Source organism: Neolamprologus brichardi, chromosome 23 (assembly GCF_056152115.1).
Source record: "Neolamprologus brichardi isolate AB-2024 chromosome 23, ASM5615211v1, whole genome shotgun sequence".
Lineage (NCBI taxonomy): Eukaryota > Metazoa > Chordata > Actinopteri > Cichliformes > Cichlidae > Neolamprologus > Neolamprologus brichardi.
Window position 1 is genome coordinate 14,646,823 of NC_142125.1, and position 15,612 is coordinate 14,662,434.

At 38.0% G+C, this 15,612-nt stretch overlaps 1 protein-coding gene across 4 annotated transcripts; it reads left to right on the plus strand.

The window, feature by feature from the left end:
• The first annotated feature begins 785 nt into the window (after positions 1–785).
• On the plus strand, positions 786–14,309 carry brdt (bromodomain testis associated). 4 transcript variants are annotated; one of them, XM_087836269.1, is made up of 20 exons: positions 786–857; positions 4,869–5,139; positions 5,248–5,385; positions 5,653–5,788; positions 5,954–6,090; positions 6,556–6,897; positions 6,989–7,117; positions 8,041–8,238; positions 8,331–8,512; positions 8,589–8,878; positions 9,713–9,823; positions 9,897–10,019; positions 11,261–11,316; positions 11,411–11,585; positions 11,947–12,029; positions 12,845–12,908; positions 13,003–13,109; positions 13,410–13,582; positions 13,810–14,026; positions 14,137–14,309. In XM_087836269.1, exons 2-20 carry the CDS (start codon positions 4,948–4,950, stop codon positions 14,197–14,199), a joined length of 2,916 nt encoding a protein of 971 aa, XP_087692395.1. In that variant the 5' UTR covers positions 786–857; positions 4,869–4,947; the 3' UTR covers positions 14,200–14,309. The 4 variants fall into 4 exon arrangements, with proteins under 4 accessions (XP_087692395.1, XP_035763327.2, XP_006790536.2 ...); XM_035907434.2 differs by lacking the exon at positions 786–857 and adding an exon at positions 1,080–1,195 and having other exon boundaries at positions 12,848–12,908; XM_006790473.3 differs by lacking the exon at positions 786–857 and adding an exon at positions 1,082–1,195.
• The last annotated feature ends 1,303 nt before the right edge of the window (positions 14,310–15,612 follow it).

Below are 15,612 nucleotides of genomic sequence, written 5' to 3' on the forward strand. Positions count from 1 at the left end.
TTAAAAAAAAGCAGCAGCAGGAAGAAGAAATTCCACCAAAGAAGCAGCAATCCACTTGTGGTATAGTAGCCTACAGCCTCCACCTTTTAATAGGGGTAATTAGATTGCAGCATTTCATTTGGCACAAAACTCATTTTAAACTCAAGATTGGAAATATTTAAAGGGGGGTGTTTGGTGAATTCTGGACAAATTTGTATTAAATAGCATTACACAATGAAGAAATTTAACCCAGTCCTAGCAATTTTTGTTGTCACTGCATAGACACACTCAAACTCATTGAAGCCTTGTTCTAAAATTGTTCGTACTTAATAACACCAATTTTGTTATTTTTAAATGTTAACTCAATTTCAACTTAAATTCAAGGCCTGTTTCTATTTCGCAGGAAGTAAAGGTATGTCTGCTTCAGGTGATCCTTGTAAAAGTCACATTTACCTCAAGCCCTCTAAATTTTCCACTTTCCTTTCACAACTAAGAAAAACCCTTAAAACTGTTTACTATTGATTAGAAATTATAATGTCTCGTTGCATTTTCAAAAGTACAAAAAAATTAAATGAAAACTTTGAGTAAAGGCGCGTAATTCAAGTTGTTTCCTTATAAATATACTTAAAAAAAAACACGAAGACGATAGACAAAATCGCTTAATAAATCAACTAGACGTAACACAAGGGATGTTCGCTGCTGAGAATTGTTTTGTAGCTTAGTTCTGTTTAATGAATGCAAATTTTCCGTTTCTGAGTCAGCCCGTAAACTCATCGCTCCGCCCAGATCCCAGTTTTGTGTTCCCGGTGAGCCACAGGCACGTTTCCCCCCACAGTTACCACAAGTCCGCAGCCTGCTTTCGCAGGCTCACAAACCAGGCGAGTGGCATTATTATTTGCAGGAGTTGCTCAGTGGAAGCAACCGATAATGTACTGGGATGCTATCGAGTTACCATTTTGTTGGGAACGCTCAACATAAATCTGTAACTCATGGTTTAAAGAGAAAAACAGTTAGCTAAACACTTTGCAGGAGGCTGTGTGATGGTGATTTTATTGTCATTTTTTAAAACTCTTTCAAAGAAAAACACGGGTAGGTAGGTAGAATGTAGGCCAATCAAGTCTGGAGTCTTGAGCAGAGGTGTATAAATTTGAGGTGGTTGTCTTAGAAACGTCCACTACCGAAGAGTTGAACGCAGGATTCCGCGAAATCTCGTAAGGTAATGTTTGTTAGCACGACAAAGACGACGACTAAGGTAGTGGTGATGATAACCAGAGCAAACTTGTATTATGGTGGTTGGTGAATTTTCCCCCCCAATATATTGGACTTATATAAAAGTCAACAAACTGATAGGAAGACTAATGAAACGTGACCGCTTCTAAACACTTCGGTTAACGCTAGCTAGACATTAGCGCGCTTAGCCGCGCTAAATGTTTGCCTAAAGCGACTTGCGTTAAAAAGAAGAAAATAATTTACAAACTAGCTGTTAAGGGTTTTTTGTGTAAGATTCAACTGCTAAAATGTGCAGAGATGAAAAATACAAAGCGGTTAACTTTCTAGCGCTGACGACCAAACTCATCCGGGAGCATTAGCACATTATCAGGGTTGTTAGTGCACAAAATACAAAATGCTGCTACTTAAATTGCCCCGTTAGTACGCGGCAACTGTGGTTATTTGGTATAGTACACCGACTGTTGGTAACGTTAGCAGGCAGGCAGACTAACCGGTGGGCGTGACTGAAGCTGGTTTTTTAAATGTGCCTGCCATTTATTGGTTTGACAGAGAGGGCGAGAGACGCACTCCTGTGCATCTCTCCAAGATCTTGGCTGCTCATTGCTTAAAAGCAGGTGACGTGAAGCACTTTAATCGGTAGAGAAATAATAATAGTTAATATTAAATATTTAATTAAATTTACGATACTGATGCCTTGTACTGTGCATAAGTCGCGAGTTGCCCCTAATTTGTCGATATTTTACTCCACGCACACAGACTTTCTTTGTATTCAGCAATAGCTCTCCAGGCTTTCCGAAGGCCTTTCAAAGTATTTCTATGGACATTGGCTGTCTTTTAACTCAATTTCAGTACAATTCTTGTACCTGACCATTTTTAGGGGATTGTTTGTTATAACATCGACCTATGAATCATTTAAGCATAAAAAGGCACCTTAAGTGATGAATTGTATCTTTACTCACCTTCTTACTTGCAGCCTGCTGCAAAAAGATGCCCTGTTCAAATTTTTTCACTTTAATCTATGAAAAAAAGTAACACAGGTTGACCAGGAATCAAACTAGGTAATTCCCAGTGATCTGTTGGCTGATAACTTGGCATCTGGTGTGTCAGAGAAAATAAAACCAGTAAAGAACAAAAGGTGTGAATGCCTTAAATTTTAATCTACTGCAGATAAACGGTATCTGAAAATCATGCAATTAAATTATTTCTCAGAGATGCATCTGGATCTTCTGTTGATCCATCTACTGCCTCATCAGAAATGCTGATGGAGTGTTGGGTGTTTGGTTCAAATCATCATTATTATCTACAAAGGAGGTCAGGAGAGAAATACTTAGCTTGCAAACATGAGCAAAATCCAGAATCCTGTCACCTATACATGTATAATTTGCAATCCAACATATTTCCTTCAGCACACAGTTTACAACTGTGAATCTGTACATCATCATCATCATTACATCGATCTTTAGTCACCACATTTACAAATTACTTTCCCAAGCACATTGAGGGGAAAAATTCACTTATGGTACATATGTTTGTAGAAACCATTATCCTCTTTTTAGAGTTGAATTCAGTGTCACACTGAATAACTTGAACAGGCCCTGAATAACTGCTGGCAGCCAGCACTAAAAGGAGACCACAACTAAGTGATTTTAAGACTGTTTCCAGTAATCCAGTGTATGTTTAACTATTTAGAATGCTCATTAATGTAAAAACAATACCCCAACGTATCAGACCACATAGTGTACTTAAAGGATGCAGACATACTGCTGCCTCATCTGAAGTAAAATGTGCACTGGAGCAGTTTTGGACAGATGCTGTAGATGGCAGTATTACATGTGTCTAGCACAAATGAGCCTCTCCTAAGCTTCCATTCTTAAAGAGTTATTTGTTTGTTTTTTTAAATATTTATTTTCTGTTTTGATTCTGCTATAAATCTAAGAAGTGTTTGTACATACTTATTTTCTGCTGAAGAGACTATAGTTGTTAGACTCATTTATTGATATTAAGGTTTTTTTAAGAGACAAAAGATTCATCCTTTGCAGCTTTACATTTTTTTATACAGTGGGTAAATTAAGTATCAAACACGTCATCAAATTTCTAAATAAAGATATATCTAAAGGTGCTATTGACCTGAAATTCTCACCAGTAATTTGCAACACATCCAGTCCATACATGCAAAGAGGGGGGGGGGGGGGGGGGGGGGGGGGGGCTGTTCTTCCACACAGTCGTTAAATCCTGCAGGTTTCCTTGGGCCCCTGCTTTGAACTCTGACCTTTAGTTCTTTCCATAGATTTGGATTCAGGTCGAGTGATTGGCTTGTCCGTCCAAGCAGCTTAATTTTCTTTCCTTAAACCAATTGAGTTTCCTTGGCTCTGCATTAGGTATCACTGTGTTGCTGAAATGTCCACCCTTGTTTCAGTTTCATCTTCCTGGTAGATGGAAACAGATTTTAATTAAAAATGTCTTGGTAATTTTTTCCATCCAACAGACCCACACCATGATATTCCCACCTCCAGATTTCACTATTGGTGTTTTGGGCTAATAGAAAGTGCCCTTTGACCTCCAAACATGGCGTGTATTGTGGCATCCAAAGAGTTCAATTTTGGTCTCATCTGACCACACTATATTGCCCCAGTATTTCACAAGCTTGTATAAATATTGTTCAGCAAAATTTAAAAGTGCTTCATCATACAATGGAGTCTTCTATGGTAAATGCACATAGGGCCATGGCAGTTCGTTTCATTACTTACTGTTTTCTTCAGAACCATTGTACCTGCTGATTCCAGGTCTTTTCACAAGTGGTCCTTGGCTCTTGGACAGCTGATAGTTCTTTTCACTCCTCTGTCTAAAATCTTGCCAAGAACACCTGGTTGTGGCTGGTTCATGTTGAAATGGTGTTCTTTCCACTTCCAGATTATGGCCACAACGTTGCTTACTAGAACCTTCATTAATTTAGAAATTCTTTTGTAAACAATGCCATCAGTATGTTTTGCAAAAACAAGGTTGCAAAAGTCTTAAGTGCGATCAATAGTTTTACATATCAAGGGATGTTTCTTGTGTAACGACTACTACTACTTCTTCTTTTTTTATATTATTTACTGGCTGTGTGATACCTTGGTAATGAAACATCTTTTTATAGGCCTTCAGTTGGGACTTTGTGTAAATTAATATCAGCTGATAAAGAGGCAGGCTTGCTTTCTAATTACTAATAGATTTCAGCTTGGGTCATGACGTCCATACCCGTTTGCACCTCTCTTTCTTCATGTGTTCAATACTTTTCCCTGTGTCATTTCTCATTATTACACATAATTTATGGATATCTATGGTTTGACTTCTTTGCACGTGTGAAATGGATGGATTGTTACTGACATCCTGGGGGAATTTCATGTAAATAGCATCTTTTGAAATATATTTACTTAGAAAACTGGTGACATGTTCAATACTTACATTTACCTATATGTATCTGACATTTAAGTCTTCAATTTTATATCAAGAATATGAATGCTGTAGCAGTCACGGGGAATATTAATGCTCAATATAAATGTTTAAGAATTTAGGGGGTCAAGATAGACTAGTTTGCAGCATTCTTGTAGTAAAGTAGTTTTGTTATATTATTGTTGGTTTAATCAGCAGATGCTTTCCTTTTTTCACTTGACATGTAGGAAAACTTGCTGCGAGCATCGAGTTTCTACAAAGCAATTTCCAGGTGGCTTTCCCCCTGCATGCAATTTGGATATTGCAATGTCTGAAGTGAACGTCTGCCCCCCTGTGAGTGGAAATCCCCCTCCACCAGAGGTCATAAATTCCAAGAGGCCTGGACGTGTAACCAATCAGCTACAATATCTGGAGAAGGTGGTGCTCCAAGCTTTATGGAGGCATCAATACTCATGGCCTTTTCATCAGCCAGTGGATGCAGTGGCACTGTGTCTCCCAGTAAGTAGTAAAACTGTAATTGTAGCACTGGAGTAAGGCTGCAGTCATGTGTATTTAATGTTTGGACCTAAGAAAGGCATGTTTTCATGTTCATGTCTTTGTCTTCAGGATTATTATACAATTATTACAAATCCTATGGATCTTGGCACCATTAAGAAGCGGCTAAAGAATAGTTACTACTGGCAAGCAGTTGACTGCATAGAAGACTTCAATACTATGTTCACCAACTGCTATGTGTACAACCAGGTAAGATGATAATAGTTATGTTTCTGTATGATACCAAAATGTAACCACAAAGCACATTTCATATTCCTTCACAGAAGCAAGATGTACAAAAATCAGAAGGAGTCCTACAATTAAAAAAAGTTGGACAAAAAAATAACAAAGTCACACTTTTGTTTTGTGTAACTTTTGGTGCTTAACAGTATTGGAATGCATCTCAGCAGTTTAAACTGTCACAAAAGCACATTTGCCTTTTTTTTCCTATTTAATGCATCATTTGTCTTTCCACAGCCTGGGGATGATATTGTTTTTATGGCAAAAACCCTCGAAAAGCTTTTTCTGCAGAAACTTTCTAAAATGCCTCAGGAAGAGTTCGTGGTAGAAGTCACTACAAAGGACCTACAAAAAGGGAAACACTCTAATGCAGGTATGTTGCATGCTCCTAACTAGTAATGCAGGGTCATTTTGAATGAGAAAGAGAAAAGTTCAAAAATGATATTACGATGTTACCACAGGAAGATATTAAAATTGCACTGATTTTGTTCACCATATAAAATTTTGTTCATGTTTAACTTTATCACCTGTGATGCAGATGCATTAAAGCACCGATCCCTCATGTCAGAGGTTGTTCTTCAGCAGACTGTGACAGTCATTCCTCCAGATGTCCCTCAGTCGAGCCTACCCATCCAGCTCTCTGCACAAACTGACTCAACACTAAGCACTGAAATGGTTTGCAAGCAACTTTCAGAATATACATAAAATCATGCAATGTTCTATTTAAGTAAAATGTTGAGATAAATGTTTTACATAAACTTAGATGTACTAGTAACGGTTCATTATGCGATTGTCTAACCAAAGACCTCAAACAGTGCATGCATTTAGTATAGTAAGTGCATCATCACATATAGATGATCATCATTAACGAATGATTCAATTCAATTCAATTCAATTTTATTTATATAGCGCCAAATCACAACAAAAGTCGCCTCAAGGCGCTTCATAGATACAGAGAAAAACCCAACAATCATATGACCCCCTATGAGCAAGCACTTTGGTGACAGTGGGAAGGAAAAACTGATGTCAAAAGCTATTAATCATGTCTATTACTGATTGTTTTTGTGCCTTCAAACAAACTTTTAAATGTCAATTTTGTTATTTGTGTCCCACTGCTTTTTTTCCTTTTTTAATATCTAGAGCAAAAAAGGTCTCAAGCGGAAAGCAGACCCCACCACCACCTCAGTGATCACCAGCAGTGAAGTCTCCCCTGCTGAACATTCAGCACCTTGTATGCTGATCTCCCGCAGAGGCAGTGGAAGGCCCATCAAACGTCCTAAGAAAGACTTGCCTCTCTTTGAGGCCAAGAAGGTCAGACTGTCTGAGCAGCTCAGATGCTGCAATGATATCCTGAAGGAGCTGCTCTCCAAGAGGCACTCTGCATATGCATGGCCCTTTTATGTGCCAGTTGATGCGGCTGCTTTGGGTTTGCATGACTACCATGATATCATCAAGCATCCCATGGACCTGAGTACTGTCAAGGTAAAATGTCTGAGCTGATTAACGGAAGCATGTAATGTGATTTTCAGTATATGGTAGATCAGTTTTCTCAACAAAAATGTTACTTCCTCAGAAAAAGATGGATCAGCGAGAGTATGGAAATGCAAAAGAATTTGCTGCCGATGTTCGCTTGATGTTCTCCAACTGTTACAAATACAATCCACCTTCAAATGAGGTGGTACACATGGCAAGAAAACTTCAGGTACAGTTTATCAATTTATTGATTTCTTAAATCAGTAGGACAATATTTAAATGTAAGTTATGTTTCATGTTTACCTTCACATGCATTTTGCATGTCCTTAAAGCCGCATTCACATAGAATGAAATTCACTTGTCCGACATTGGTTGGTTGCTTATTGTTGGTCACTAGTTGGTATGTCTTTTAATTACATGCCTTAAAGTTGTACCCGCACACCTCAGCTTGCAAAATGGCATCGGCTTCCTGTCATCCCTGGTTGCCAAATTGCTGCTGGTTGCTTCCTCCGGGGATGGGGCTCTGGGCCTAAAAAGCAAATGTGTTTTAGGTGCTAAACTTGAAATCTCCTCCTCCTCCTGAGCAGATTCCCTCTTAAGTGATTTATCTGCTGTTTGCTAACTTCTGAGAACATTGCAGTTAACAAGTGTTATACGATTTGAAACCATTTACAGTGTTGTATCATCATGAGCCACATGTACAAGACACTAAACAGAAGCACAACAACAGCATGCTCATTATATGTTAGAGTGCGTCTTAGCAGTAACTTGTTCCACACATACACTTTTTGAACCAGTTTAAATTGAACTCTAAAACCCCCCAGATAAATAGTTTTTCACTTAGTTGCAGCTGCGAAATGTTAAAAAAAACTAGTGTGGACTTTTAGGAGGAAAGTGTCTTTGCTTGTCTAACTATCTGAGCAATTTTTGTACAATAGGGGTGGTTTACAATTTCTTTGTGCATGATGGAGCATTTTTGCCACTAATCACCCCCCCAAAAAAACAAAACAAAAGGCCTTCAAATACAACTTATTGGTAAATAAATTGCTTTGACATGCCCCTGTAACAGTTGTATAGACTAACCTATGTCAGTTGAAGAATTACAGTTGGTGTAATTGCTAACAATACTGCAAAAATATTTTGTTTTAACAGGAAGTTTTTGAGGCTCGGTATCTGAAGCTTCCCCATGAAGCAGAGTCCTGTCAGACACCACATCAGCAAGAAAGGGAAAAAGGAAACCGAAATGGAAGTCTGTCAACTTCAGAAAGTTCTGACAGCAAAAGCTCATCATCTGAGGAAGAATTTTCATCCGAAGAGATAGCCACTCAGCTCGCCAATCTGGAGGATCAGGTCAGTATTGCGCACACAGTAACAAGCAAGCTTTGAGAAATAAATTACTTCAGTCTATACTCTATACTTACCTTAAATGGCTCCCTTTTCAGTTGAAGGCTGTCAGTGATCAGCTGAAGAAGTTTGTCCAGGATCCCATGATGAAATCAAGGAAGAGAGAAAAGCTGAAAAAGGAAAAGAGATCAAGGGAAAAGGATATAGCTCGGCTAAAGAACAAATCCTTGAAATACAAATCTGTTGTTCAAAGAATCGCAACCAGCAGGAGCTCTTCCTTGTAAGTGAACCTAACATAAACTGTTGGGCTGTTTATGCTACTATATAAACTAAACATAAATATTTCATATGTATAGGAAAGAAACCAGACCTCCTAATCTCTGGGAATCCATGGAAGATGAGGGTTCAGCCCCATTGGCACCAATTACTTACCAGGAGAAGAAACAGTTAAAACTGGACATCAACAAGCTGCCTGGTGACAAACTGGGCAAGTTGGTGAAAATCATCCACACCAGGGAGTCTTGTCTGCGAGATTCTACTCTGGAGGAGATTGAAGTTGACTTTGAAATGCTCAAGCCTTCCACACTGCGAGCTCTGCAGAGGTTTGTCGCAGAGTGTCTGACTAAATCCATCAAGAATGTAACCAGTAAGTACAGCGTGACTTAATCAGAAAATACAAGTTGGTCTGCTAAACTTGATGTCTTTTTACAGTGACAGTGTTTGCTTATCAGGTCAAGCAGTCAAAGTCTGTCCAGTAATGGTAAAAAAAAAAATTAGGTTTAGTATATGCTTGTCTTTATACATACAGTGCAAGTCAAAGGTTTGGACACAACACAACAACTCATTTAATGGCTTTTGTTTATTTTTACTACTTTCTGCCTTTGAAATACATGCTGAAGACATCAAAAATATGAGGCAAAATGTATGGAATCATGTAGCATAAATAAACTCCGGCTTTTAAGGTGTCGCGGATAAATACAACAAAATAAAACTAGCACCGGTACAGAAATAAATAAGATTTATTCATAACACACGTGAAAAGACCCAGGAAGACAGAGTTAACGATAAAAACGATAACAAAATAACTCTAAAAACCCTGAAAAACATACATTTCACACCCGAGCCTCAACTCTCACGGCCCGGTACCAAACGACTCCGGTCCGTGGCCCGGGGGTTGGAGACCGCTGCACTAAATGAATATAAGATATTCTCAGTACTTACAAACCAAAATTCTGCTTCACAAATGTATTTAGCATGAATTTTTCAAAAATGGCTGAAGAGTAGGTTTAAAAAAAAAAAAAAAGTCTGTCCAGTCTGGAAAATAATGGGAGTTATACTGATTTTTTTCTACTTATCAACACAAACTGATAAAATTATAGTATTTACAGCAAAATAATTAAACAATAAAAACAATGTTTTGTTAAATAGAAACGTAATTTTTCAATTCTGTTGTTGATGACCTGTTTGTTGTGCTTCTCAGAAAAAAGACCAAAGCCCACAGGAGCAATGCAGATTGCAAAACTAAAGGATGGCGGAACGTCTCAGACTGTCGGCAAAGACCAGCACTTAACTGGTAAAAAGAGGTCATCAGGTAAGAAAAAGATTTGTTGCAATGGTACTTCCACGTGTGAGACAGTGTAAAAATGTCAGTCTTGTGTTAACAGCTCAAGTCGTGGCCTCTCCTGGTCTCAGCTGCTCCTCAAGTGGGAGCAGCAGCAGCAGCTCATCCGACAGCAGCAGCTCGAGTAGTCTTTCTACCGCCTGTGATGTCAGTGACACTGAATCAGGTCTGGTCTTCAGCGTCTCCATCTCTTTTTTTTCCCCTTCTTTCTTACATGGGTGCCTTTTTTCATGAATTTGTTTTATTTATTTATTCAATTATTAAGGTCTCTTTTCTTTTTTTTACATTTCATACACACCTTTTTGTAATCTGTTGACATGGATGAGTCCTGCATGTTTGTTTGTTGGTTATTTTTTTCATTGTTTTAGTAGGCACTGAAGTGTGTTGCATAATAGTGGTGCCATTAAACAGAAAAAGCATAAATCATAAAGTAAATTTATGCGAGGCTGAAAAATGGCATCTCTGATGGGTGATTGGTGCAGTCAGGCATGTGTGCTCTCTCTGATGACAGGGTCTTATTGCTTTTTTTCCTCTCTTTTTTTTTTTTTTTTTTTTTTTAAGGAAAAATAAATGAGAGCTTATGTAACAAACTATTCTTATTTTATGCCGCCAAGATATCTCAAATAGCTTGTTTTTCATGATGTTTGAACAGGAAACTTTAAGAGGCTGTAGCCTAAATTAAAGAAGTAAAAAATCGAATCATATGCTTACCAGCTACTTTTTTTTTTTTAGGTATCCGGTCTTTAAATGATGACATGATGAATCCTGCTTCTGGGCCCAAACTACCCTGCGTTTAATAAGGCTGTTTAACACGCTTTAATGCTTTGTATCTTGTTCTTTTTAATCTCAAAAAGCCCCTAAAAACAGTCAGTGATCACTGTCAGCCTCTCTCGCTTTTTATTACCGCTATTCATTTCAAAGCTCAGTTTTTAAAACCTTACAATGCAACTACAGCCCAGCCCACGCAGCAGTATATTAATGACTAACCTCGTATTGCAGATGGATTATCTCATTTGTTCTCCTGACTGAAGTTTGGTCCGTTTACAGCATCCTGCTATGCGACTGCATTTGTCCCTAACCATCGGGAACCCTCGCGTTAACTTTTATCGAGTGGGAAAAAGTTAGCGTTCATTCTCCAGCTTCACTATGTTTATATTATGCTAACATAGCTGTGTCGCTAGCAATCACATAGCACATCATTAAATACCAGCTAGCGAAACTTCATTAACCCTATTTGGGCAACCACCTGCTTAAAAGTCCAGGTGAAAAAATGAATAATTAATTAACACTTGGAACTATTTAGCTTTTCTTGAAGGTTGCGTGAAAAGCAAATTGTTATAAATTTCACGGTGTCTTGTTTTTCCAATTTATGGCACAAAATGTGTTATTATTGTCAATGTTTTTCAGTGCTGAAAAAGAGAAAGTGGAAATCTAAAGACCATTGCCAAAAGGTTAACAAAAAGGTAAAAAGATTATCTTTTTGCTTTATTCAATAGATCAATGTAAGCTGGCGGGTTACAGTGATAAGTAAGACTGTAATTTCTTCTTATGTCAAAGGTGAGACATGCTGCTGGTAAACAGATGTTGGGAGGAGCAGATTTAACGAAAGCATCCGTCAAGACTTGTCAGCTTCTTGCTAATGGGCAGTCTGTAAAGGAAGCAGACAGGGAAGGACATCCAGCACAGCACGACGCAGCGCTAACCTGTGATGACTTCACTTTATCGCCTCCAGGTAATGTTTTTGTCTTTACAAATGCAACATTTGTCCTAAAGTAAAAAAAAAGATTTACCAGCCTCTTGAAAAGATCTTTCCACAAGATTCTTTGTTTCTCAGGACTAACAGTTTTCCCACCGTAAAAAGTACAGTAACAGTTACCTGATTTTACCACCACCCATTTACATGGTAGGCCAGACAAAGAACTAGCTCTTCCTTACCCTCCCCCTGCTCCTGGTTTGGAATATAATACTCATGCTTGCCTTTAGTTGGTTTTACTCAATAGTAGCACGTGTGTTTAAATAAATGTGCAGAAATCTGCTTCTTGTGTCATTGTAATGAGTTGAGAATGAATTCCCGTAATTTACTGTTTGTCCAGATTTGTCTGCACTTTTATCCCCCATGGGATCCCCCATGGGATCTCCCGTAGATCCACTGGACTGGGCTGCTGCAAGATTTGAGGTACGTCAAAAAAGGCACATTTCTGCACACAAAGGCAACTTTTACAAAATCTGCTTTGTAACAGCTTTATAATATTCCAGTTAAAAAATGAACATGAAAAATTTGGGGTCGATATTAGACACATGTCTTATCATATGTTAGGAAATATGTGTAGGCATGTGCTGCAACTACTATGAACAGGCCAACGTCAGTACCAGCAGCTGATTTAAAAAAAATAACATGCCTGAAATGATAATGAAGAGACCTTTATTAAAAACGTGTAGTCTAACAGAATCTGCCATCTTTCCCAGCAGCAGTTTACTATTGCATTATGTAGGGATATGTTTTGTTTGTTTGGGGTTTTTTTTCTCAGCAATTTGGAGCCTTCATAATTTGAGTGCAAGAGTTAGCCACGTGGAAAAACCTGTACCCACCCATTCCATGTGTCATAGTTGAAAGCTAAAATCTTATTTTTGTTTAGTACAGTTGCGAGCTGGCCCAAACAGTTGGCTTATAAAAGGTGTCATTTTTGCCTTGATTTTGATACCAGGCTCATCTTCTGCTCACAGTTACTTTGTCAAAACATTTGTCCAACAAAGTCCTATATTAGAAAAAATGCATGGTGTTGTAAATGCAGAACAACTGAACTTGTTAACAGTCTAGATCAGCGTATGCTTGAATTTCCCGTTTAGGTATATCATAAGGTAGACTGACATAACTGTAAGCAAACAGGATTACCAAATAAATATTCTGTTTCATGTACCTGGCTGCTCCAAGAGCTTCTGCTTGCTCTGCGTAGCAGACCTCGGTTTTTAAACAAACTTTTGCTTTTCCAGCAGGGTCCAGTGTTGTCCCCTCTTGGAGACAGCCCTCTGCAAACCAAAGACGAAATAAGACCCAGTAAGTCGCTTTAAATCACTTATTATTACATCACCATCTTTAAAAACTACCGTTTTCTTCATAATGTTAGGAAATGTTAACTTTATTATGGCAGATTTCAGATATACTGCAGATCTTCCTGACAACCAGTTGATTAATGTGCCTAACACTGATGCTGCGAGTAAATCTGCTGAGGGTGAAAAACCTCAAATTCCCAAAAAGGTTGGTTTAATACTCCAGAAAACTGTCATGATCATTTATCTCACTTTTATGTGCTGATATAGCTAGAAATTATATCAATGTTCAAGGATGTGCTGCTTTTTATGTGCATTATTCATTAGAAAGTGGTGCAAATACTTTCAAATGTGGTGTTTCCATCACCAGAAGGCATTAAATTATTACAACTTAACTTTTTTTGGTGTTTTTTCCCTCTAGTGGCCAAAACCTAGCTGGTTGATGCCAAAAAATGCACACCAATGTTTGAAGTGAATGTATCTAAACATGGTGATTTCCCTTGCTTAGGATATTGTGGTGAAAAACACAGAGCCTTGGGTGAGATTGGGAAGACAGAGAGAGACGGTGATGCCACCTCCAATCAAGTCCTCAAAAGAGAGCTTCCAGATGTTTCGTGAAAAAGCACTGAAAAAGAAATTGTTGGATGAAAGCAAAGAGATCGAGGTTCCTGAAAAGACCAGGTGTTCACACAGTTAATAGTTAAAGCATTCGATGTGAATTTAAATTAATATGTAGATTTAAATAAGTTGTCTGGCATACAGTTGTTGCCTTTTGGCCAAAGTTTTAAGATGCCAAAACTACTGAGTTGCTATGGTTGCTATAAGCCAAGATATATATTTTTTTCTCTGAAAACATAATAATTGATTTAAAGAGAGCAAACTCAGTAACTTGGGTATTCTCCTTCTAGTCTACAAGTCGCATGTAAATCAGAACAAAACCCACAGCCTGTTAAGGAAGTTTCGGGTTTGCCTGGAAGTATTTGCACAGAAGGTCCCTGGGATGCTCCCAAACATGTTGAACAGCAAAAGTCTAAAGAAACGCAACCTCTAACCACACAGTCGTCTTTAGATAAAGAAAGAGAGCTGGCTCGCAAAAGAGCGCAGGAACGTCGCAAGCGAGAAGCAGTGAGTACCATCTGTATCTGTTTCAGTGATCCATTTGTATCATTTCATTTGATTTTGGTAAAGAAGATCATGTTAAACTGTTTTGCTGTTTGTTTTTCTCTTTTATATAGATGTCTGGTATCGACCTAACCTTGCAACGGGATGTCATGACTAGATTTGAGCTTGAACTTTGAACTGGACAGAGATTTATCTGAAACGTGTTTGATGTCTTGATAGTTTTTTTTTTTTCCCTTTTGATGCCCTGTACATGTCATTAAACCTAATAAAATAAATGCTTCATTTGTGGGGGTGGTAGTAATTTGAGCCCTTTTCAAACATCATTATATCATACTGTTAAGAATTAATTTTGTTAATGTTCACGCAGAGAGTTTGATCGGACATGTTAGCGATGGAGGAAACCACAGTATACACACAATGTTTGCACTTTTGCAACAAGCATATTTTAATATGCTCGTCTTTATTTAGTGGAGTAGTTGGAAAAAAACATTTTAGTTTTCTCTGCACGGTATGTCCTTCTGTTTGTTGTATAATGCTGCTAAGAGGATTAAAAGAGGAACATTTTAATCTTAATGCACTTTTGAAACGAAACTGTTGAGATACAAATGCTATTATGTACATGTTATTGCATCCCAAAGATGTGGGAAAGACCTGGCGAGATTGATGTTGTAAGCATTACGGAAACCTGACCAGGTGCTCTTTGGCACAACTTGACAAAATGTTGAGGCGCCATCAGGTGAATGTAAAGTCGTGCACATCTTAAAGGGGCTTTAAGTGCAAATGGATTTAGTCCTTACTTAGCATTTGATAAATGCCTGCACTAGTGCCCTCTGGATTTTTGCCTGACTGGCGTTAAAGTGCCTTCATTAAAGAGTTATGTTTTTCTCTACTGTTCAGAGGTTGATAGATATGCATGGTAAGCTAGTTCATATCCCATGTACTGCAGTTTCAATGCCACCTTGTTGAGTTGTCTACTTAAACATGCAGCGGTTGTTCTGGTATTAAATGTTAATATCCTGTAAGTGTTTACCGTGGTTTTGTTAATACTGACTTAAATATACTTGAAATGTAAACAGAAGACTGTAGCATGTTTACACACTGACTTTTTTCTTCTTTCATAAAATATTCTTGGATTTAAAAAAAAAAGAACTGAGCCAGGAAAAAATATTACAGTACCAAAGTTTTCTTTGTGCCATTGACTTCTCAGTTCCTTGAGTACTTGAAATGCCAAATATTGTGTTAGCTGTACATGCACTGCACTTTGTTATTCATGCCATTTTTTTCTTACTCAATAAACCTTTTTCACTAAACAGTCTGGATGACTTTATCAAAATATCAGGTTACTGCACAGATGCAGTTTACTCATAATGCAGATGATTCCCCACAAATCCATACAAGAGCTAATCATATGGTTACCAGCATGCACCACAACTACTGGTAAGTTTGTTTTCTTTCATTTAGTTATAGTTGCTGTGCTGCATGTCATGTCAGAGTGCAAAATAAAACCCAACTGCTGGCAGGGCAAATTAGCTAAAGGTATATTATTTAAACAATTTAATCTCCACACACAATCTTCTACACTAATTATT